Source organism: Ostrinia furnacalis, unplaced genomic scaffold, assembly GCF_004193835.3.
Source record: "Ostrinia furnacalis isolate ACB-3 unplaced genomic scaffold, ASM419383v2 OfSCF5758, whole genome shotgun sequence".
Lineage (NCBI taxonomy): Eukaryota > Metazoa > Arthropoda > Insecta > Lepidoptera > Crambidae > Ostrinia > Ostrinia furnacalis.
This window is the reverse complement of record NW_021135997.1, coordinates 287,765-310,573: the sequence shown is the minus strand read 5'-3', so window position 1 is coordinate 310,573 and position 22,809 is coordinate 287,765. Positions and strand designations below refer to the sequence as shown.

At 41.6% G+C, this 22,809-nt stretch overlaps 1 protein-coding gene and 1 long non-coding RNA gene across 3 annotated transcripts; one reads left to right on the top strand and one right to left on the bottom strand.

The window, feature by feature from the left end:
- Window positions 1-776: 776 nt before the first annotated feature.
- Window positions 777-22,486, bottom strand: LOC114361462 (RNA-binding protein 12). 2 transcript variants are annotated; one of them, XM_028316494.1, is made up of 4 exons: window positions 22,288-22,486; window positions 21,231-21,392; window positions 2,333-5,113; window positions 777-926 (listed from the first exon to the last, which is right to left on the bottom strand). In XM_028316494.1, the coding sequence occupies exons 2-4, from the start codon at window positions 21,371-21,373 to the stop codon at window positions 848-850; spliced, it is 3,003 nt and encodes a 1,000-aa protein (XP_028172295.1). In that variant the 5' UTR covers window positions 21,374-21,392; window positions 22,288-22,486; the 3' UTR covers window positions 777-847. The 2 variants fall into 2 exon arrangements, with proteins under 2 accessions (XP_028172295.1, XP_028172294.1); XM_028316493.1 differs by lacking the exon at window positions 777-926 and having other exon boundaries at window positions 2,174-5,113.
- Window positions 10,845-14,033, top strand: LOC114361463 (uncharacterized). The gene is made up of 2 exons (XR_003656598.1): window positions 10,845-11,497; window positions 13,220-14,033. It is a non-coding gene; the product is annotated as an uncharacterized LOC114361463 (long non-coding RNA).
- Window positions 22,487-22,809: the final 323 nt, after the last annotated feature.

Sequence of the window (22,809 nt, the reverse complement as noted above, 5' to 3'; positions counted from 1 at the left end):
GACTTTTACCTCTTTGATATTTGGAACTTAGATAATCTATTATTTATTGTAAACCATAAGTGTGTATATTTGGGAAATATACTATAAAAGGCTAAAGTTAATTTACACTTGTTTCTCGTGTTACACTGGACACACTGTATGACAGTAAAATTATTCTTCCTTTCAAATATTAGTGTGGCAAATGTATGTAGTACTGTTACTAAGAATTTAGTAGGCAATTGATTTTGTTATTTACTTAGTCGAATTATTGTGTATTGAGAAACCTTTGTAACTGAACCTTAGATGTTATTTCTATGTGAAACAAACGGTGAAATGTTGAATCGAAATAAATATTGATTACAAACAATTTCTAACTTTTATTTACTTGGTGAAATATTCAATGTATAAAGTGTTAGTCAGCTCTGAAATTCACTTGGTGTTTTTCATTTGTGAGTAAAATAGTTTACTGAGAAGTTATCTAATAATTTATCAGAGTTCTATGAAAATAAGTGTGCATGTATCATTTTCGGTACAGCCAATAGACAATTAACTTGTGAAGTTATAATGTAAAATCATGTCGTTAGCCTACTCTGTGTTAGGATAGTTAAATGAAAACCAATATTTTATGTAATTCGTTTTAATTCAAAGTAGTTATAATTACTTTAATTACATAAAAATCTTAATCATCTAACCTAAGATATCAACTAGATAACACAATAATTTGCGAGCTCAATCGCAACGTTTTCCGATTACTTGTCAAGACCCAGCCCGGTGGGTTCAGTTCATTGTCTTTATCACTAGAATTACACTAATTATTTACACAGTCTTCGTCCGAGTCGGAGGGCGCGGGGCCCCCGGGGGCCTCCTGTTATAGGATGGTCAGGCTGATGCGGCGGTCGTGGATCGTGTCCATGTGGCGGGTTTTCAGTGCGCGCTGAGCATCGAAANCATCTTAATTGGTTGCCAGTAGTTACGGATGCGATGAGATTAGTATAGTCCTTCCATGTTACTGAAATCTCCAGTTTTAGAAACTACTTATATTTTGTAATTGTTTATCGTATTTATAATATGAGAAATTATGCATTTTCTAAACATTTCTTTTGTATGCCTTTTAGTAATGTGGATTTAACATCTACCATACAGGGTGAAGCAAATAATGGACGAAGTTAGAGGCAAAAAACTGTACTACTTCCCAGTATAAGTTAATATTTTTTTGCAATTTTATCATAGCGGGTCCAATAGCTTCTTATTTTTAATAATAAAAGTATTCTGCCTCACAATGTAACTTATATTATTTCACCCTATATTGGCGTTCCTACAGTATGCGTAAGGACGCTATGTAATAAATAGTGTTAATAATATTGTTATTTTGTAAGAGAAAGGACTTTTACCTCTTTGATATTTGGAACTTAGATAATCTATTATTTATTGTAAACCATAAGTGTGTATATTTGGGAAATATACTATAAAAGGCTAAAGTTAATTTACACTCGTTTCTCGTGTTACACTGGACACACTGTATAACAGTAAAATTATTCTTTCTTTCAAATATTAGTGTGGCAAATGTATGTAGAATTACTGTTACTAAGAATTTAGTAGGCAATTGATTTTGTTATTTACTTAGTCGAATTATTGTGTATTGAGAAACCTGGGTAACTGAACCTTAGATGTTATTTCTATGTGAAACAAACGGTGAAATGTTGAATCGAAATAAATATTGATTACAAACAATTTCTTACTTTTATTTACTTGTTGAGTGTAGGTATATTGAAATATTCAATGTATAGTGTCAGTCAGATCTGAAATTCACTTGGTGATTACTATTTTTGTGAGTAAAAGTACTGTTTTATTGATCTTTTGCTGAGAAATTTTCTTATCTAATAATTTATCAGAGTTCAATGAAAATAAGTGTGCATGTATCAATTACGGTACAGCCAATAGACGTTAACTTGTGAAGTTATAATAAAAAATCATGTCATTAACCTACTTTGTGTTGGGATAGTTAAATAAAAACCAAGGATTTATGTAATTCGTTTTAATCCAAAGTAGTTATAATTACTTTAATTACATAAAAATCTTAATCATCTACCTAAGATATCAACTAGATAACACAATAATTTGCGAGCTCAATCGCAACGTTTTCCGATCACTTGTCAAGTCCCAGCCCGGTGGGTTCAGTTCATTGTCTTTATCACTAGAATTACACTAATTATTTACACAGTCTTCGTCCGAGTCGGAGGGCGCGGGGCCCCCGGGGGCCTCCTGTTATAGGATGGTCAGGCTGATGCGGCGGTCGTGGATCGTGTCCATGTGGCGGGTTTTTAACGCGCGTTGCGCATCAAAANCATCGAAAGGCGTGCGGAAGGCGACTCGCGCGTCGCCCGTGGGCTGCCCGCGCTCGTTGTACCGCCGGATGACGTCATCGGTCGTCAGCTCGAACTCGCCAAAGAACTGCATGATCTCGTCGATGGACGCGCGGAAGGGCACGTTCTCCATGGACACGACGCAGCCCGGCGCGCCGAAGTCTTCCAGCGCCGGGTCCTCGTCGTCGCGCGCGCCCCCGCCGCCCCCGCCCCGCCCGCGCCCCGCGAAGCCGCGCCCGCGTCCGCGCTCAAACCCGCCCCGCCCGCGGTCGAAGCCGCCGCGCCCGCGGTACTGGCCGCGGCCCTGGTCGAAGCCGCCCCGGTAGCCGCCGCGCGAGCCGTCGAAGCCGCCCCGGCCGTTGTCGAAGCCCCCGCGGCCGTTGTCGAACCCACCCCGACCGGCGTCGAAGCCCCCCCGGCTGCGGAAGGCGCCGCGCGGCGCGAATCCTCCCCGGGGCGCGTCGTAGAACTGCGGCTGCTGCGGCGCGCTGCCGAGCAGGCCCTCGGGCTGGCGCGGGCCCTCGAGCGCCTCCTGCACGACGCCGCGCGGCACCAGGTCCACGGTGACGCGGCAGCCGTCCAGCTCGCGGCCGTGCTTGGCGGCGGCCAGGCGAGCCTCCGCCGCCGCGCGGAACTCGCAGAAGCAGTCGCCGGACGGCAGCCCGGCCGCGTCCAGCATCAGGTGGATGCGCGTCGGCACGGCGCCGGTGTCCGCCAGGAACGTCACGATGGTGCGGTCGGTGGCGGCGCGCGGGAGACCCTTCATGAGCACGCAGTCGAGCGCGTCGTCGTCCGCCGGGCTCGCGTTCGCGCCCATCGCCTGCATCGGGCCCATCGGGCCGGGGCCGGCGCCCATCGGCCCGCCGCTCATCGGGCCGCCGGGCCGCGTCGCCCAGTTGGCGGCGGCGGTGCGCGGGTCCATCGCGCCGGGCCCCGGGAAGCCGCCGTACTGCGGGCCGCCGAAGCCGGCGCCGGCGAAGTTCTGCTGAGGGAACGGGCCCGGGAAGAACGGCGCGTTCTGAGCAGGTGCTGGTTGCGGCGCGCGGGGCCCGGCGTCGAACTGGCGGCGCTGGCGCGGGTCCCGCGGGCCCTCGGGCGCGGGCTCGACGACGGGCGAGGCGGCCGGTTTGATCTCCGGCATGCGGTCGTTCTGCGCCTTCTCCTTCTCGTAGTCTTCATCGGTCACAGGCACGATCGTCGGATGGCGACGCCCGAAAATGTACCGCTCCTTGCGGTCGAAGGCCTGGCGCGCGTCGTCGGCCTTCACGAACTGCACGAAGGCGACCTTGGTGCGCGTCTGGCGGCAGTCGTTGAGCATGATGGACAGCAGCGAGTAGTCGCCGAAGGCCTTGATGATGTCGTGCTCCTTGACGAAGTGCGGCAGGTCTGTGAGCTTGAGCACGCTGTAGACGAGGCGCGGCTCGTCGTCGGCGATGACGAGCGCGTCGGCGTCGTCGTCGCGGTAGGGCAGGAAGGAATCGACGGCGGACTCGTAGGCGGCGTCGTCGAGGGGCTCCACGGCCACGTCGGCGCCCTTGAGCTCGTTGTTCTTGCGCTGGAGGGCGAGCTGTCGCGAGCGCGCGTCGCAGAAGCGCACGAAGATGTTGCCGGTGCGGCGGCCGAGGTTGTCGTTGATCATCTTGATGCCGTGCTTGTCGATCATGAAGGGGAAGAAGCGGCGCACGTCGCCGTAGCTGGTGTGGTTGGGCGCGTTGCGGATGGCCACGCAGCAGTCGCGCTGCGGCTCGCTGTCGAAGCGCGACTGTCTGTTGTTGCGGAAGTTTGCGCCGCCGCGTGCGGTCGTCGCGCCCCCACGGCCGCTATTCTGGAATCTACTCCCGCCGTTTTGGGGACTCGAATCGCCCTGGAACGCATTGGGGTTGCGCTTTTTGCCCAGTTCCTGCAGCTTATTGAACGCGTCAGCCAGGGAAGGATCGTTGAATCTATTCGGCGTCGCGTCGTTGGAGTTAGAAGCGGATCCATTGGGCATCATCATGTTCATGTTCATCATGCTTTGCTGCTGCATCTGCTGCTGCGCCGCGTGCATCGCGGTGATGACGGGCGCGGGCGGGGCCACCGGCGGCTCCACGATTTGTACCTCTGGAACTTTCTCCTGCGATTGCTCGTTGCGTGGCGAACGACGCTCGTTGCGGCGATCGCGCGAGCGCCTCGTAGGCGTGCGGTCTCGTGAGCGACTGCGGTCCTTGCGGTCTCTTTTGCGATCGCGGCGGTCCCTACTGCGACTGCGATCTCGGCTGCGGTCGCGGCGGCGTCGATCTCTAGACCGCGAGCGGTCGCGGCGATCTCTTTTGCGTTCTTTCCTACTATCTTTATCGCGGGACCTGGACCGCGATCGCGTTCGTCGCCTATCCTTTTCCCTGCTGCGTTTTCTTTCGAGTTTCTCATCTTCTTTATCCTCGTCGCCATTGGGGACAGCGGTAGGGCTGGCGAGGGGGGCGGGGGGTTCTATAACAGCAGGTTGTGGGATCTCGTGGGGGTTGCCTATGCCGGGGATGCCGAAGCTTGAGAGATTGTTGCCGAGCGCAGTTGAGAAGGGGGTGATAGTGGGGGGTAAGACAGGGGTGGGGACAGGGGTTGGAGTTGGGACAGGGGCGGGGGCGGGAGGGGCTAGGGACAGGATGGGCACGCTCTGTCGCGCCGCCTCGATGACCTTGTGCATCTCGGAGCGAGAACTAAGGAGCAGCTTGACCTGGATCTCCTTGATCTTGCCGCCGTCCAGCATCATGCCTTGGCGCGCGTCTTCGTCCGTGCTGCAACAAAGGAAATGGGACTTTTAGATAAAGCCTTTTTTTAAGCATGTTGAGAATGAGATATTGACTTCGTATTTACCAAATAAATTAGTGTACCAAGTAGGTAAGACTGTGTTTATACCCATATTCGCGCTATAGTCATGACGTGCTATTTATAAAAAACCATTTCACATTACCTACATTACCCTAAAATTACTTACCTAATGTCCTAATAATAAGTAGACGTTCTTTCAGACTCTTTCTTCTTCGGCTCTTTCTACGTAAATATTTTAAACGGATAAGCTAGATATAATTTTATTTACGTTAACATTAAAAGCTCTTTTAGACGTTTTCCAGCAACATTCTTTAGTTCGTTATCTTAGTTAGATTAATAAGTATGTTCATAATAAATAAACCTCATATTATGTAGCGAGAGTGAGGTGACTACTACACGAGTATTAGACACGTACAACTAATTCAAAAATCGTACTTCTTACCTAAAATTCCTTCAGCACAGACAGTAGTTTTTGCGATAAAACCTACTTTCCTAATTTCTTTAGCCATCATGAAACCTGGACTCTCACTATAGGTGATAGGTTTAATTAAAAGCTCAATACTCAGGCAACAAACGATTGCATGCGCCGCAATGCCATAAAGGTGGTGGTACACTTGCTAGTAACTTGCACGTGCCACTAACTATGCTATACTGGCATGTTTTTATCTGGCAAACGAGTAGATCGAATCTGATTCTTTCTAGTAGGAAACAAGGATGCATATTGCATGCAAGAATACACTTGCGGTGCTATGAACCTGAACGACAGGATTTTTCGGCAAATTGAAATGCTCTAAAGTCCTGACCTAAGGGACTTTAATTCGTTTATCCTTGCCCTCCCTGGCCTTACGGACTTGGTCTACAGTCTGTTCTGTAATAAGATACTTACTAAAGACCTAAAGGTGTGACACAGTGGCGCTTTATGTGGTTGAAATAAGCTGATGATAGAGATAGAAATAAAATATGAACTGTTAGCATATCCAATTTTGGATCTGGAACAACCCAGGGGCCTCTGTGCAGTGTTCTAGAGCCCCCAACTAATCTTTAAAAAAATCTGTTAATTTTGTAAATTAATTGTCGTATTTATAAGACGTATTATTCATGATCTTATCGTCGCTTGCCTCTCTAACTGACTGACATTTTTTTCGAAACTAAGTTATCTACACCATCCTAATCAATTTCGCAAGACGAATCGATCTGTCTAATCGCCTGAAAATTTTGCTAAATGTCAGTTACGTCAGTTAGAGAGGCAAGCGACGTTATTTATGTGCTATGGATGCAGCAGTGGGATAAAGACGGCCCTGTCAACCTTTTAGACAGTAAGTAAGGCCCGGTTTCCACCAAGGCGGAGCGGAGCAGAAATGTTTTTTGAATAACCAATCAGATTCCATTATTTGCACATCTCCACTCTGCTCCGCTTCGGTGGAAATGTATCGAGCGGAGAAGTGTAAGGCGCACTTGTTTTTCTATAGAATTTGACAGCGGCGGCGGTGTGGAGATGTGCGGTGTATCATAGATGATAGATAGCAATAGGTGTTAGAGTAGGCGCACACCGTTGATTTTTAGTTGGCCGATAGTTGTGCCCGATTTTAACTGCCCGACTAAACTATTGGCCGACGAAAAATCAACGGTGTGCGCCTACTCTTAGTAATTGTTGGTGATCAAAAAAATAAATAGACTGACAGCTGAAAGCTACGCATCTCGTCTCCGTACCTACCGCTCTGCTCCGCTTTGGTGAAAATAGCCTGTCTGTAAGGTAAGCTAAGTAAGCGGTAGCAGCCGCAGTAAATTACTAAGTAAATGTTGCAGTATCAACCAACATCGATCTTCTTCTTATTGTGTCGACAACAAACCTACACAGTGTCAGCCCAAAACTACGGTTCCGCGTAGTGCCAAACTGCCGAATGACAAAATTGACGGTTAAATTACCTAATTGCAATGATTTTTTTTTAAATTTGTGTTGACCGGCTATTCTAGTTCGATAAAGTCCTAATATCACTGCGACCGGTACCGATATATTGTGATCGCCGCTATTTTCCTTACAGTTTGCCTCCGAGTCCTGCATCCATTAGGAAGTGCAGTAGGTATCTTTTGGGGGCGATATGTTTTACATCTTGTGGGCTTAGGATTTGTTTGCCCAGGTCTAAGCTCCGCTTGCGCATCAAAGGTTCGCAGTCCGTGAGAATGTGTAGTGGCGTTTCATCTGCTCTTGGCACATCCTGCACGTTCTTGTTTCGGGACAGTCCCATAGTGAACAAGTGCTTGTTTAAGCTGCAGTGTCCAGTGAGGGCTCGAACTAAGATGCGCGTTTTTACCCTATTTAGTCCTATGAATTGATTAATTAATGACCAATTAAGTATCTCAAGGCATTAAGTTCTGATGTTCTTTCGTCGTCCAGTTGAAAATTTTTAGCGCAATCCCTGGCCGGATGGTTGCAGGTTCGTTTCCCGCCCAGAGATGAGTGACAACCACGAGCTATGACAACCACGAGCTATATATCCTATCAATATTGTCATAGACATTTTGTGCATCTATTGAATTAAGTTTTAGAATATGTTATCTAATCTTTCTCAAGCTCTACTTATGTAGGGCTAAGTAAAAAAGATTTGGTTCCAACGAGACACAATTTCAACGGGACACATTTTCAATCAGACACATTCCCACGTGGACACATCAATTAATAGTTATGCGTTTATCAATCATTTCCGGTTTTTTATTGTTTTGATCAATGACACGTAATTTCTTTCAATTATTTTTCATATTGACCTGCCATTCATTTATACCCTACCTTTACGGCTGTTTAACCCATTTAATCTAATCATCGAACTCATCAATATTGTAATGAGGGATCCATTCGAAACAGTTTTTCCCCAGTATCCCGCTAGGTGGCGCATTGTCGATTCACCATTGTTAGCCATTATTTTTTTTATTTTCGAACTTCTTTCTCTACCTGTTCAGCGAAAACCTGGCACATCAAGCTATGTTTTCGGTTCTAACTAAAATTATTTTTGACATTTAGCCGCCTATTAGGTAAAGGCTGGCAGAATTGATTGATTCACTTACGATAAGAGGCATTCTAGGCCCAGTTTTTTTATTCATAGTTAAAAGAACTAATTNTCCTCATTGTTAAATTTTGCTACTAATGGTTAAATATTAACAAAATGTAAACTAACAAAACTGGGCCTAAGGAGTTATGTTATGAACCTATTCGCAGCTCTCGTCTCGTCCCTATTGCTTCAATCAAATCCTCTGAAGTGGATATGATCAGGAAAGGATGATGAAAATTGATTTTTTTTAATTAACTATCCGACCGGAAAGTTTTCCTTTTGTACCCTTTGCACCACCGGCATGCACCACTGGTGCTAAGCCATTTAGGTAAAATAAGGTAGTTTGATAAGGAACTTGAAGTAGGTCTAAGTATTATGTAGTATATCCATAAAACTTAGTGAAAAGCGGACAACAGAAAAATAAGTGAAAATAATCAAGGTACCTACGATCTACCTAAAGTATGATCATGCTTGGTCTGATCCTCAGATCATTCTATGATCTGAGGTCTGATCACATTCCGAATTTCGCATTCGCACTCACTGTCAACAGAAACACTTGTACTCCTTGTACCTTAGGTACTACCAACCAGCTACCTAATACCTACTTATTTTCTTTGTGCCAGCCAATTAGTTTAGTCTTGTTTTTTAAGGGTGCGTGTATTTATCGATGGGTGCTGTGCGCGATGATGTGGGCGTTCATGCCAAAAACCGTAATATCTCAGCTCAGCTATAGTAGGTAGATAGTGTAGCAACGCACTTATGTTCGTTTTGAGCAACCTCGCCTCGTCAGTTTTCCGAATGCCTCAATAAAAAAACGTACCTACCTAATCGAAAAGAGAAACTGAAATTGAATAAAATCCAATGTCGTATCGCCTCTAGCCCAGATACATCACAACGCGATAACACGAATATTCGCGCTATAGCGGTGTGTAGCCATTAGCCAAGTATTCGCGTAGGTAGGGTAATTGCGCCGGTTTTCCGTCCAGCTCCTGTTTTCGTCCATTTGACCGACTTGCCACAAACAAATACGAAAAATTAGAATACAAACCTAACTTTCCGTGCAAATTTGGACTTGTTACAATCTATAATATCTAAGTAACAGTTCTGCCTGCATGAAAATGTAATTTGANAACTAGCGCACTTACCCTACATACTTCGGTGCTTTTATGCATAGTCGCAAGGACTTCGCTCCGCTGTCGCCTGTGTGTGACTCAGGGGTTAGTAAACAAACTAAATGTTTTTAACATTGAAGCGTTTCTACGCATATCTGCACAATAGCCCCAAAGGCTGGAAGTAGACAATGGTTTGAAATGAGCCATGCTTTGTAATTCACCACCGTAGACCACCATCACTCGACGATCGTCGGTCACATAATCGTGCATTGATGGCTCATTTCAATGCTGCCTGGCGAAAATTTGCGTTGGACGTGGATTTGTGCATCAGGCACCGGTTTCCACCAAATCGGAGAGGAGAGGAGACAAAGAAAGAAAGAAAGAAAGAAAGAAAGAAAGAAAAGAGGAGACGTACTGCGGAACTGGCAGACTATTTTCACTAACGCAGAATACATATTATGTAGAAATAAAGAAATCTGATTGGTTATTAAATAGTTTTCCGGGAGATAGGTATTTTACTTTACCGGGAATCCGAAAGACGTCCAAAAAGTCAGGAGAATCGCTCTCCAAATTCCGACCAGATTCCGGCAACTCTGCCTAGGCCGCTAGCTCGATCACCACTGACCAGAGATGTGGAAATATTTAACGAAATCAGTTATTCCCATCTCTGTCTGCTCTCCTCTCCGCTATCGTGGTCAGCGGTCGGTGACGAACTCAGCAATGGGTCACTGTGTAAACACCACAAGCTACGCTGGTCGCTGTACCACAATAGGCTAGTTTCCTAAAAAATTTTTTTTAGTCCGTCATGTTTATTATTGAAAAATATTGGACACGTACCTATCCCAACTAATATTATAAATGCGAAAGTAACTCTGTCTGTCTGTCTGTTACGCTTTCCCGCTTAAACCTCGCAACCGATTTTGATGAAATTTGGCATAGAGATAGTTTGAGTCCCGGGAAAGAACATAGGATAGTTTTTATCCCGGTTTTTGAAACAGGGACGCGCGCGATAAAGTTTTTCTGTGACAGACAAAAATCCACGCGGGCGAAGCCGCGGGCGGAAAGCTAGTATTTTTATATGTCAATCAAACAAATAATTACAAAGTTATGGTGCGTTGAAGTTCCGCGCGATGTCACAAAGTGCTGCACTTTTAAGCACTCATTGACGTCACGGGCCTCTTCTTTTAAGCTTTGGCGCGCTTTAACTCTTTAAATTTTCATTAGTTTGAAAAAGTGAAAAATACGTATAGGTAGAGCATTTTTTTATAAGTTAACTGACGGACTAATTATAACTCTTGCTTTTATACCCAGGAAACATCCCTATTCCTTTGAAGAGTGCCAAAAATACGAACATCCTAATGAGGGTTTTTATACTTAACAGTTGGCACCCCTGGCGATTGACAGGACCTTACTCTACAGTGGCGCCATCTTGATGAGTGCAAATACGATAGTCCTCCTACCACTTTCGCGCTCACCAGTTGGTGCCACTGTCTTCGCTACTAGCAAGTGACAGGACCTTACTCTACAGTGGCGCTAACTGGTGAGCGCTAAAACGATAGCCCTCATTGCGTGCCAACATTGCCTACCAAAAACACCGACATGTCATTTTGTCCGCCATCATAACCTACCATTACCCTCTGGCTGCAGAGGCGGACTAAGCCCGTCAGAGGCCCGGGGGCGACATAGCTACATGAGACCTCCCAGCTTTAAAAACATTGGCGTATTTAGGGTTTGCGATTCGTTGACAGACCTTTGAAGTTTGTTAACCTATAGTTAAGCCTTTGCTTTAACGTGCCGAGGGAATAAAGTTCAAAATAATTATGGTGGGAAATATATTCCCACTGCCGTATAATAGTAAAGGGTTAAAGTTAGATGGTGCAACCCAGCGTAACACAGATATTTCAAAACCGTAGTTGTCATCATCAGTCTGACACACCCGAGGATTGCCGCAGCAATTAAAGACAAGACCTTGTGTTTCAGCAGATAAGTACTTTACATAAGTAGGTATGTACTTCTACGATTCAGTGTCGATAGACCAACAAAATGTGCGTGCAAGATTGCTAAATAATAGGAAAAACGTATTTTGGCACCTGTGCTGTGTCCTCTTCGTTCTATAGGATTCTGAATCCTCCTTCATGCTACCTGGTTAATAGGCAACCTAATCTACCACTCCACGAGCGCGTGTAAATTAACGGTAGGTAAGTGCATATTTAAGTCTAAGGTCCTACTACCTGTATCTCTGTCTAGTTATGAAAGCGGAACCATTAACAAATGTGGTTTTGGACATTTGAAGATGAAACCAACAACAAAAAGTTTCCAGTGGGAACGATGCGAGTGGCACAACTGGGAACAACCGCTTTTGTACCGCTCCTTGCAATCCCATAGCGCCGTTCAAGAGATGAGACCCGCCATCGCATGCAGATCCAGATAAATAATCTTCAAGAAAACTTCGAACTGGTGGAAAGGCACTTCAGTACGGCTAGCACGAAAAACTTTCGAGTTCGAATCGTTTGCTTATTCGAATCGCCATCAAAAGATTTAGTACGAAAACTGCAACAGCGCCCTTGTGAACGTGTCGTAAAGTGAACTTAGTATGAGAAATGGTTGCACGAAACTTATTTTGAGAATCAAAACTGTCACGTTATCGTTTAATTCGAAGATTGAGTATCGAATTTTGTCGAATACGCAAACGATTCGAAGACGAAAGTTTTTCATGCTAGAGGTATAGAACCAGGTATCTTCCCTCAAGAACAACATGGTGATACTGGCTAATGAGGAGGACGCGGCTGATATAAATGAAGATATTCCAATCATATTTTTTACCCTTAGGGTTAAATGTCCGGCCAAATGAAGCACCGAGTTCGGTTTTTGTACCTGGCAACCCTACTTGTACTACACCACGACTCATACCTGTAGCGCAGCCATTATTTTTGCAGCAATCCGGTAAAATAAATAAATCTGCTTACGATGCCAGTAGAATAAATGACAAAAATATTTATTTGGATTGAAAACTACCACGCACTGGAAATTCAGTTGTTCGCGGTTCCCTCAGTTGCCGAGCAGTCGCTTGAATTTCAGTTTCATGGGCTTGTAAATGTTTAAGTTGCCTTAAATAGCAGCAGATATTAGTGGAAGAATAATCCTCCCAAAACCCAAGAATAATGGTTTTTTTTTATCCACAACGTGGAAGCTCTTGGCCTTGGCCACCTGATGGTAAGTGACGATCAGGCCGAAGGTGGAAGCGAGCTACACCCGGAATCCTCAGTTCGGAGTTCCCAGTCGTCCCCGCGGACATAGCTTCCAAAGGCAAGTAGGATCAAGACTCTCTGGAGGCAGCTAGGAATTAATTTTACAAAAAAACTTTTACCAATTGGATTAACGAAATGAAAGCCGTATGGAAATTCGTTTGGTATTTTTGAATTCGCATTCAGATAGAATAGACAGACGATATATTGTTCAATTATTTGTAGCGATGTATGTATAGTAATTTTATCATAACGTTTTTCACAGGCGGGGAAATAAGTACCTAATTATTGTTTTTCCCACTTGCCCCCACTGGAGGTGACACTAGTGAGGGGGCAGTTGCCACAGGTGGCGCCTGGGAATTCCAATTCCCATTTACCTCCGTAGGCAGTCGTTACAGGGGTGACAGAAATAACATATTATTTCATCAGCAGTAATTTGAGAAGTTACGGAAAAAAAAGGAATTAGAAATAAAGGATTTTTGTAAAATAAAATCCTGACGGATATCATCAGACCTACAAAGTTTTAGTATTTATACGCTTGAATTTCTAGTTGAAGTTCTATCTAGGCCTCAGTTACGTTACGATGAAAACTATCGTAACGTAACTGAGGCCTATAAATGTTAAAAGATATTATTTTAACCGACTTAATTTTTTTATGTTTGTTACCGCAGAACTCCGTCAATTACGGACCGGAAGATGTATGCAGGCCCCATATTCACTCGATGGACCGCCGATCTGTTGAAAGTCGCGGGAAGAGCCTGGATGCGAGCAGCGTCGGATGGTTGTAGAAACCCTTGATTACTTTTTTTTCGAGTAATAGACGTCAAAGCGAACGAACGAAATTTACATTTTAGCCCAACCGAACACCAATCTAAAAAGCCTCTAAAAGCCCTCTAAAGTGACACGCTAAAGTATCATTGCCATACGTTCACAAACGATAGACTATGTTTTGTAATGTAACATAAGTCATTAATGGATATGGGACCTCAGGAGTTAGAGTGCCTTTCTTATCGGCCAGACATGAAAAGGAATTTCTCCAGACACTGTGGCATTATTGCAATTGAAGGACAAATATGTGGGTGTACAAATGTAGTAAGTAACATAACAAGATTTCAGGGTGTGGTTTATTATAGCAGAGCAGATGTCATTGAGATTATGATTAAGGAAACTACTGACTAGATACTGAAATTGGCTACCACAAGCTTCAGTGACGTAAAGGAAAAGGACCATTTAGTAGAGGCCAGATACCTCAAACTTTTTGTCTCGTACGTCAAATGATACTTAAAACATTTCTCCAAGGCCAGAACTTACCAAGAGTTGGCGGAATTGTACCACCAACACATTACTTTCTAGATCTTTAGAAATAATCGTATGGCCGTCAGTGGATGCAATGCCAGATATCCTTACCTTTTTAAATGATGAGTATAATCACTCTTGAAGAAATTCTTCCTAAAACGTGCGCAGTAGTTCTGTGCGTTCATATATTAGTCAAGACAAATTACTTTAAAGCTCGAAACTATTTTTTAACATAGCTTTGCTACCTATTATATATTTCTTGCTTTACCTTGCGTCAGGATTTACAAATTACTTAGCTACCCATTATGGGATATTATGTGTTGATGGAGGCATTTGCAGTCAGCGTGAATCACAAAGATTTTAAAATATGTATGTTTAAAGCTATATTTAAGGGCTGAAGGAGCCAAATTAATCGTTCTTTGAATTTTAAAGGCTTTATTACTATATTAATGTTCTTAACTATTATTACTAATGTAGGTATTATGTATTATTTGTTTTTAGCTTCCCGCCTCTTTTTTGTTCACCAAAAAAGCAGTATGTTTTTTTGACTGAAAATGTGTGGACAACTGATATTAAAATTTTTTCATTCAATAATGGATTTAATTAGAAAATCACCAGAATTTTTTTGCATATGAATTTCCCAGTTGCCCCCATCGCTGCATCTGCGTCACCTCCACTGGGGACCACTGGGAATTTTTAACTAAAATTAAAAAGTTTTAAAAATATTTGAATAAAAGGTATCTTTTGTAGACTCGTTAGCTTTTTGAGAAACTCTAGTGGTCTAAATGTAATACTCCAATTATGTATCTTTAATAGACAAATAAATAAAAAATACATTGAACTCAATATTACCAAAGAATAAGAATATATTTCACCGTAAGGTAAGTACCTAATCAAAACTTGCACCGAAACCGAATGGTCGTAAGCTTTGTTACTGTAGTTTATGATTATGATAGTAAACAAATAAATTATAGAAACTAGCGAATCGCTAGAACCACAGCTCCACACTATAATGAGCCATGTCGTAAAGAGAGAACTATGAAAATATAAGTGCCATGAACACAAAAAAAACTATTATAAAATAACTCGCACAAGACAGATATCACCGCGGGCAGTTTCTGGCAGGATCAGCATTAAAGATTTCATTTTTACTAGGATTTACCTATTAGTTACAGAAATACCGACTACATGGTAGAATCCGGTTGACAGGAATCAGGAAAGTGGTGGCTTCTTTTAGTCCGCGCTGGCTGTCCGAAGTACTGGAATTTTTATAATACTCCAGAAACTAAATCCTAAACGCAATCGACGATTTTTTTTTAGTTTTCAAGTTTAGAGTGTACTTTCTGGTAGCCCTACCTACACCTAAAATGTGCTCTATATCCTGTACTTTAATATTACCTTCGGTGACCACCTGTACTGTATCAATGTATCAGCAACAGCCGCACGGAAGGAAAGGACCTCCAAAGTTCAAGTTAGAAGTGCCTACATACAGAACGTGAAAAAGACCATAACTTGAGCTCGGTAACTAAGGTCTCTGCAATACTTAGTTGATATTTAATTTTGAGTGACCGCAGGAAGATCTTTGAATTTGATGTAGGATGTATGTGACCTGCTCAAGATCTCTAAATACTCGTAAATAGTTATAAAATAATTATAATTATTATTCATAATACTCTTAGTTCGGTAGTACGTGAATTTTGTTCAACCGCTATCGTAGCCAAAGCATCAGTCAGTTCATGTCTCTGACTGTGCAATAACTATTAACAGTTCCAAGGAAACGAGGATCCTATAGAGCCGTACACTAGTATTTATCAAGCATGTTATTAAGAGAAGTCATACCTATTCCACAAAATGATTTTATTATTTAAGAAAATTCTTTACGGATTAGAACACAATGGTTTGACACGAAATAGCAACGATTGAAATTAAAACATTGAAGTCTAGCCAGGAGTCAGCGATGAAAGTTTGTTTTTAATTTCCGTGATAATTCTTTATCCTTTATACATTTTTCATTAAGTCTATAGTTTGATTTCCCTGAGTGTATTACTGCGTGCGGGTGCGCCGCTTCATTGGCAATCAGCATTCTTGTTCACTCACACACATACTCGCGATATCACAAGCTGCTACGCAGATTAATCCATTAATTATGTTTTTTATAGCAAAACGAATAACCATACACATAGGTTCAATATTAAAAGCGTGGCAGAATGAACGCAGATGTGTATTAGAAAAAATACGGTCTAACGAAAGATGTATTAGTGCAAGACTGCAAGTAGTCGGGTTATTCCCACTTGCCCCCACTGGGGGAGATTGGGAATTAATTTACAATAATGTCCCAGTCTCCTATTTATGAAAAACGGCATTTGTACAGTGGATTATTAGTCCTGTAAATTATAAAAGAGATACTCATAAACAAAGCAGAATTTTGTCTATCTGAAGGCGACACTCAAAAAGTAACGGATTTCCAGTTTTAAATATTTTCATTTAATTTGTGCAAGTGAGCTGGGATTATACTTATTCCCAGTTGTCCCCACTGCGGGCACACGACACTAGGGGGGTAAATGGGAATAATCAGACATAAGAACCACTCTGCTCGATATTGGCACAAGACTTCAGTATCAACTCTAATAATCAAATCATGAAGTTCACACGGTCAAATTGATAATATATTAAGAATTATTTTTATCTGGTTTTTGTTAAGTACAGCAGAAATACACTATTCTCCTCCTCCACAGCTGACAGTTTCAATTCCTTTAATATAATGTGAAGAAACTGGTGCTACCAAATAGTATTGTTTAGCTAGAATGTAAGTACCTAGACAGAATTACAGAAATTTGTTTAACCTAATAGATTTATTCAGTTAGAAATAGTCAACTGTTATGGATATTCTTTCCCCATTGAAGATTCTAAACAAATCGAATATTGGAGGAGACAACGCTACTTTTTGAGGCTGAGACTCCACTAGTAGAGCCAATGGGAAAATTTCAGTAGCGTTTTCCCCCCCACTGACGGATATAGCAACTTTTATTCCAATATCCACCACTAGGGGACGACGGGAAAAGACGGAATCTTCAATGGGAAAATGTGGAATAATCCGCCATGTAGCATAAAACCAACCATACATATAAAATGGTACCTAACCCAACCGGTACTGTGCAGGTAGTCCTTAGTATGTGCAAGTCGTAACCTACTTCAGAAATATGAATTTGGTCTTATACAACCGTTATTTTTAAAAATGAAGTCTGTGTTAGATTTTTAGTGCTATTCCTCTTGTAAATGATCTAATAGGTAACTTCAGAAATGCAGATTTTAGGTCGATATGGTGAAGGTCGAGAGAAGTACCTGGATGCGGGCAGTGCAGGACCGGTCGTTCTGGAAATCCCTGGGGAAGGCCCGTATCCAGCACAAGACGTCGTTTGGCTGAAACGAACGATCGAATAGATCCTAGACAGTCAGAAAAGTGAAGATCGAGTTATAGTAACGTATAATAATAACACATTTTCCAAGAATGTGAGCAAAAGGCCTTGATTGACGTACTTCATTAATACTAACGACAGTCATTATCGGTGAAGAGCCTCGTGTAGTATTGGTTCATAAATTAAGGTCCTGGAAAGAGGAACTTTTATGGCAACGATTAGAGCATTGCTTAATTAGCATCGATGACAGGCGACGGTGATGAAAGCCGCATCCTAAGAAGGAAAGTAGTTTCATTCCTAATTTTTTTTCATATTCGTTATGAAGAAAAAGAAATTTACATCAGCGAAGAAGTCAGCGTAGTCAGCTTCACCGGTCCGTCCCACCATCTAAATGATTACATTCCGCTTATCTTCTACAATATTTTTTAGAGGAATTAAAATCTCTGTTCCAGTCATTTTAGATTTTTTTGATCCGTGTGACTTCAATAATCTCGAATTATTAGAGTTTTCACTTTATATTCTCGTATAAAGTTGTTTCCTGTTACATCAAAATAAGTCCAAGTCAATCAATAAATCGAATTTTATACAGCCACGACGTGAATATTAACGCTACCTAACATGAGACCTAGAAAAGACTAAGGATATTACATCACCTTAATTATTAGAAGTGACCGCAGAAACTTCTGATCACCGATTTCCTGCAGTAACAAGCAACAAGAATGGAGAAACTTAAATACGAAACAACACGAATGATATTCTAAAATCGAACGACCGTATCGTATGTGTACGTATACCATGTGTACCAAAGAAGACATAAGCGCTATGAACACTAGCATACACTAGAGAGAGCGCAACACGCGTCATAACTTTTTCGTAGGTAGCAACGGGTGGTATAGGATAAATCTATAGCTATAACCTAGACCTTTGTTCATTACTCACGAGTCCCGGTACGCGCTGGTGTTGAAAGGCCTGAGCCACACGGTCCGGAGCCTCAGTGATCTAGGTTCGCTGCATGTAAATAGAGGAATCCGTCTATCGAGCGAGCTTTAGCGTAGTTTGATTTTTTTCGCACAAAAGTTAAGTGCTCTTTCTGGCTGGTTGGTGATGTAGGAGTCTCCCAGTTAACGGCCAGCACGACGCCACGCCAGCAAGTAGCACTTTCACCTAAATCAGTATCAGCACTCCTTATTACGAACTACGATACTTAGAAGCGAAGAAATGAGGCGAATCTGCTGATTATGCGGCACGGGCGTGCGGGACTAATAAAGGCGATTTTCGAAGTTTTCACTGCGCTGGGCATTCGGTCGCAGTTATATCCAAAACAGCATAAGAAGAATCCGAAGTTAGAGCAGAACAGCTGCATACGTAGATTTCCAAATCTATTACCGTTGTGATCACCATGTTCGATTGACACGTCTCGACCGGAGGTCATTCATATCAGATATTAATTCGTAGTTAGCTGATAAATAAATATCGGCTCTGTTAAAGCCTAAGATTATGAAAGCAAAGGTCTCCATCAAGACATCTCTACATAACGGGTAAGTTATCGAAAGCGTTGTCTACAAGCAGAGTGGTGTCGACGATTGCTGGGCTGATAAAGATTTGATAGATCAGATTTTTTCGGAAGGCGAGTAGCAAGTTTGGTCGATACTTCAAAGTTCAGGCTTAAGAAGTCTAAGAACAAATGCTTATTCGACAATTAATATGGCTATCTATTTTTCCCTTTCGGAATAGAACAGTCCCTATTTTATCAAACCTTAAGGAACATTTAAGCCAGTATTACAAATCTTAAACACGATAGAATAGATTGTTACGAACGAGAGTAATCTCACGTGAGAATCCAAAACTTCCTATTAACTTTGGAGTTAGTCTTATAGGTTTTTCCATTTTAATTTTTTAAGCGCCACAGATCCGAGATTTTTTATAAATGTTAGATAGAGTTAAGATACGCCACAATGTAGGTACTGAAAAGAGACTGGTTCGGCAGGAGACGGAACGAAAGTGGTTGGTAGCATCCTTCAGGTCATCATTATCATACATACTATACCTATCATCTCACCAAATATCAGCATCATATCATACAATCATATTTGAAGTCAAATACATAAATACAAATAAAATACAATACATAATCTAAATATTGAGTTATTATTTTGAAGTGAAACGTAAATAAATAAATACCTACTTATACTATGAGGTGGTGGTCGAGCTCGACAGTATTCAATTTTTAGCGTATTTCTTCTCCTTGACTTAATACTTTTTTTTTGTATTGACGCCAAGGCCAACTAATATGCAGCAGTTACAAATAATTTTGCGAAAGAGTCCTTACTTAGGAGGCGGTATGTCCTTAAATTTTAGATGGTCAAACTTTGCTTTTATTAGGTAGTCTAAAATACTGTCATACTTATGTTTAAATTAATTGTGTGTGTACAGAGGTATTGCACCGGGATTTAGCGTAGATATGTATCTTGTTTTTTTTTTTGCTATCTTTTGTGTATTTTTACATTGTCTGAATGTAGCAGGTAGATGCTATTTGATGCAGTTGATTGTATAAATATTTTATGCTAAGGAACCACACGGCGATTCTTTTTTTATATATTTGCCATACATTTACAGATACGTGACGAAAGTAGGTACATGAGATTATGGCTTATTCCCACTATCCACCGGAGGACATTGGGAAAAAAGTTGCAATATCCGCCAGTGGGGGACTATGCTACTAAAATCTTCCCATCGGCCCCCAATGGTGGACACTGGGAAAATTAAGTTTCTTTATCCCTCAGTGGTGGATATCGAAAATAAAAAATTAGGCCAACATGCTTTCTAGTTATTACAAAGAAACCGCGATAACTATCCAGAAAATAAATATTTTTAGGGAATTCTCAAGTTGGTCCCTTAATTTTCAGAGCATTAAACCATAAATTTGAAATCTGTCTGTAAAAATTAAGAAAGCTTTCAGTTTCTTCCATTGCAACAAAGTAGGTAAATGGTAAATTATTTGGAAGATTATTAGGTAGGTACTTATATGAGCCAGTAATAAATGTTATCCATAACAGATCATAAATTAAGGTGTCATGTCATGAATGTCTTAAAGAATTCAATACTATCTAGTTACAAAACTAGTTTAAAACGCCTTGACTGTCACGAAATTTTGTATGTACCTACATATATTTAGGTCTGAGAATGGGTGTAAACTATTTTTCAGACCGCTAGATGTAAAGCAATGTTGTCTGCGTCAGTTGTTTTCATAAAAATAAAAATCCGAGACAATGAACAGCCCACCGCACTAAATACGGTCTTGGGCTTCGCAATACAAAACCTAATAAAATAAGCCAGTACAAATAAAAATATAGTCTTAGCATACAGTAGAAGAATGTTTTGTTAAATACTTACCAATATTACTCCACACCCTGGATCGCTCCTGTGTGACGGTACCTATCAGGGTTTTAGAGACTACTAACCAGTTCAGATGATCATTGTCCACATGCTACAATGAAGAACTATGTTCCATTGTCGTTTCTTAGGTATTTACACAGAGGAGTATCTATTTTATGGAATTTAACCATTCTTCAGGGTCAGTTTGTAACTAGTCTTCAGTTACAGATGATCAAAATCATTTTCAACAGAATAATTGACAATACATTACAAGTTAATACATACATAAAAGTACTTTGGATTAGATACCAAAGTAGTTCTAGGCACGAATTAGTAATGTATTGTAAACTTTTCATCATTGTGATGACACTTTGTTAGCTTATCATTTCTTTCTTTTTATAGGAGTTGTGTTTCTTTGGGTATAAACACAGTCTGTGATTTGGTCCATTTATTGAAAAATACTAGTAAAAAATAAATTCTTAATTCTACTTAAACTATAATCAAACGTGAGATCAAGTAACTGTGATATTTCCCAAGAAATGTGTTCTTGAGAAATATTCACAGCGCCACGAGTATTTGTGATGAGTATATCTACCTGAACGCAATGAACGCATCTCCGAGCTCGCCTCCTACGATGTGCACACCCCCCTCTGGTATCGAGAGGCCCCGAAAGAAATTCCTAATATCCAGGGCATTCGCAGACCACGGGAGGTTCTGTAGTCTTATGATGACACTCATGGTGAATCTTGTCCGTTACCTACGAACAAGGGAAAGGTGCGTCTATTTGTTTGTTGGTTATAATGTCTCACAGGTTAAATACAATCTTTACACAAGTTTGTCACTACAAAATAAAAGTTAAACTGATAGTAATAGTCATTAAAAGTGCTTTGATTGATCATTACAAATTGGTGTAATTACTTTATTAGGGTAAATGAAAGTCATTAATAGATGAGTCATGGGACAGTTCTTTTTCTTACATATAATTTATTTTAGAAAGGACTATCATAATTTTGAAGCAAGTACATAACTAAAAAGAGTACATTTTGGATCTCTTACTACATTTCATTGACATGTAGGTATTTGGTTAGTGTTTTTAATAGCAATGTAGGTATGTATGGGCGGTCGCACATACGCTGACAGTTAGTGTGGCATTTTTATAGCAGTTGCAATAGGAGTTATTTTGCAACAACAATGACTAGTCTGATGTGTTGTCGACTATACATAGTCTGGGACATAAAATATTATTGCTACTAACAGCTATGTGGTGCTGTTATCGCAATATTATACAAAACCTAACGGCGTGTTAAGAAAGTATTCACGAAAAATTACACGCAACAAACTGAATGTTAGTCGATGGTTACCAAATAACATTGGAGTAGTTTTAGGTTTGTTTTACGTGTAAAAATCACGTAAGTAACTAGGTAGAGTTAGAAGAGGTGGCCTTACAGTTACTACGTCACATCACATAAATACCACGCTCACATTCAACTTCCGAAAGTGAAGACCTATGAAACTAATTCAACTTGACGAGTACCCAGGATGTAATTTGTACATAAAAATCCCATTACAGTACATCAAAAGCTATATTGGTAACGCGTGAAACACTACGTGATGCAGTAAATTACGCCCCTGATTTTTTACACATAACTTACCTACAATACCAAAAAACGCCGGCCTGGATCGCAAGTTTACCAAAACAAAAACATTTTAAATCACAATTAGATCACAATCGAGAGTTTAACCACCTAAAGTACGTAGAAATATCAATATAAAATCAAAATTCATACAAGAAGCACCCAGCCGTGACAAAGTGAAACGGAAGCATTAAAATAAAATGGCGGACGGCGCGGAATGCGCATACAACCGGCAATGTTACCATAAAAAAATTGAAATACCCTTAAAGGAGATTTTGTTTATTGAAGTGTTAACGCACAGGATATTTGTGTTCTGTGCGCACAGGTTCATGGCATTTAAAAATAAATAAACGATTTTATTTCATAAATATTTAATTTTCGTCTTATATCGTCGTCAACTGTTGTGGGTGGACTTTTCTCGCCTTCTTCAGCCGGGTTTGCGCTGGAGACCCGACCTGTGCTGTTGGTGGTTACCTTGGTGCATTCATGCAGAGGACCGCCCAATAATAAAGCCATCGTGATCAGGGCCCCGATTGCGCT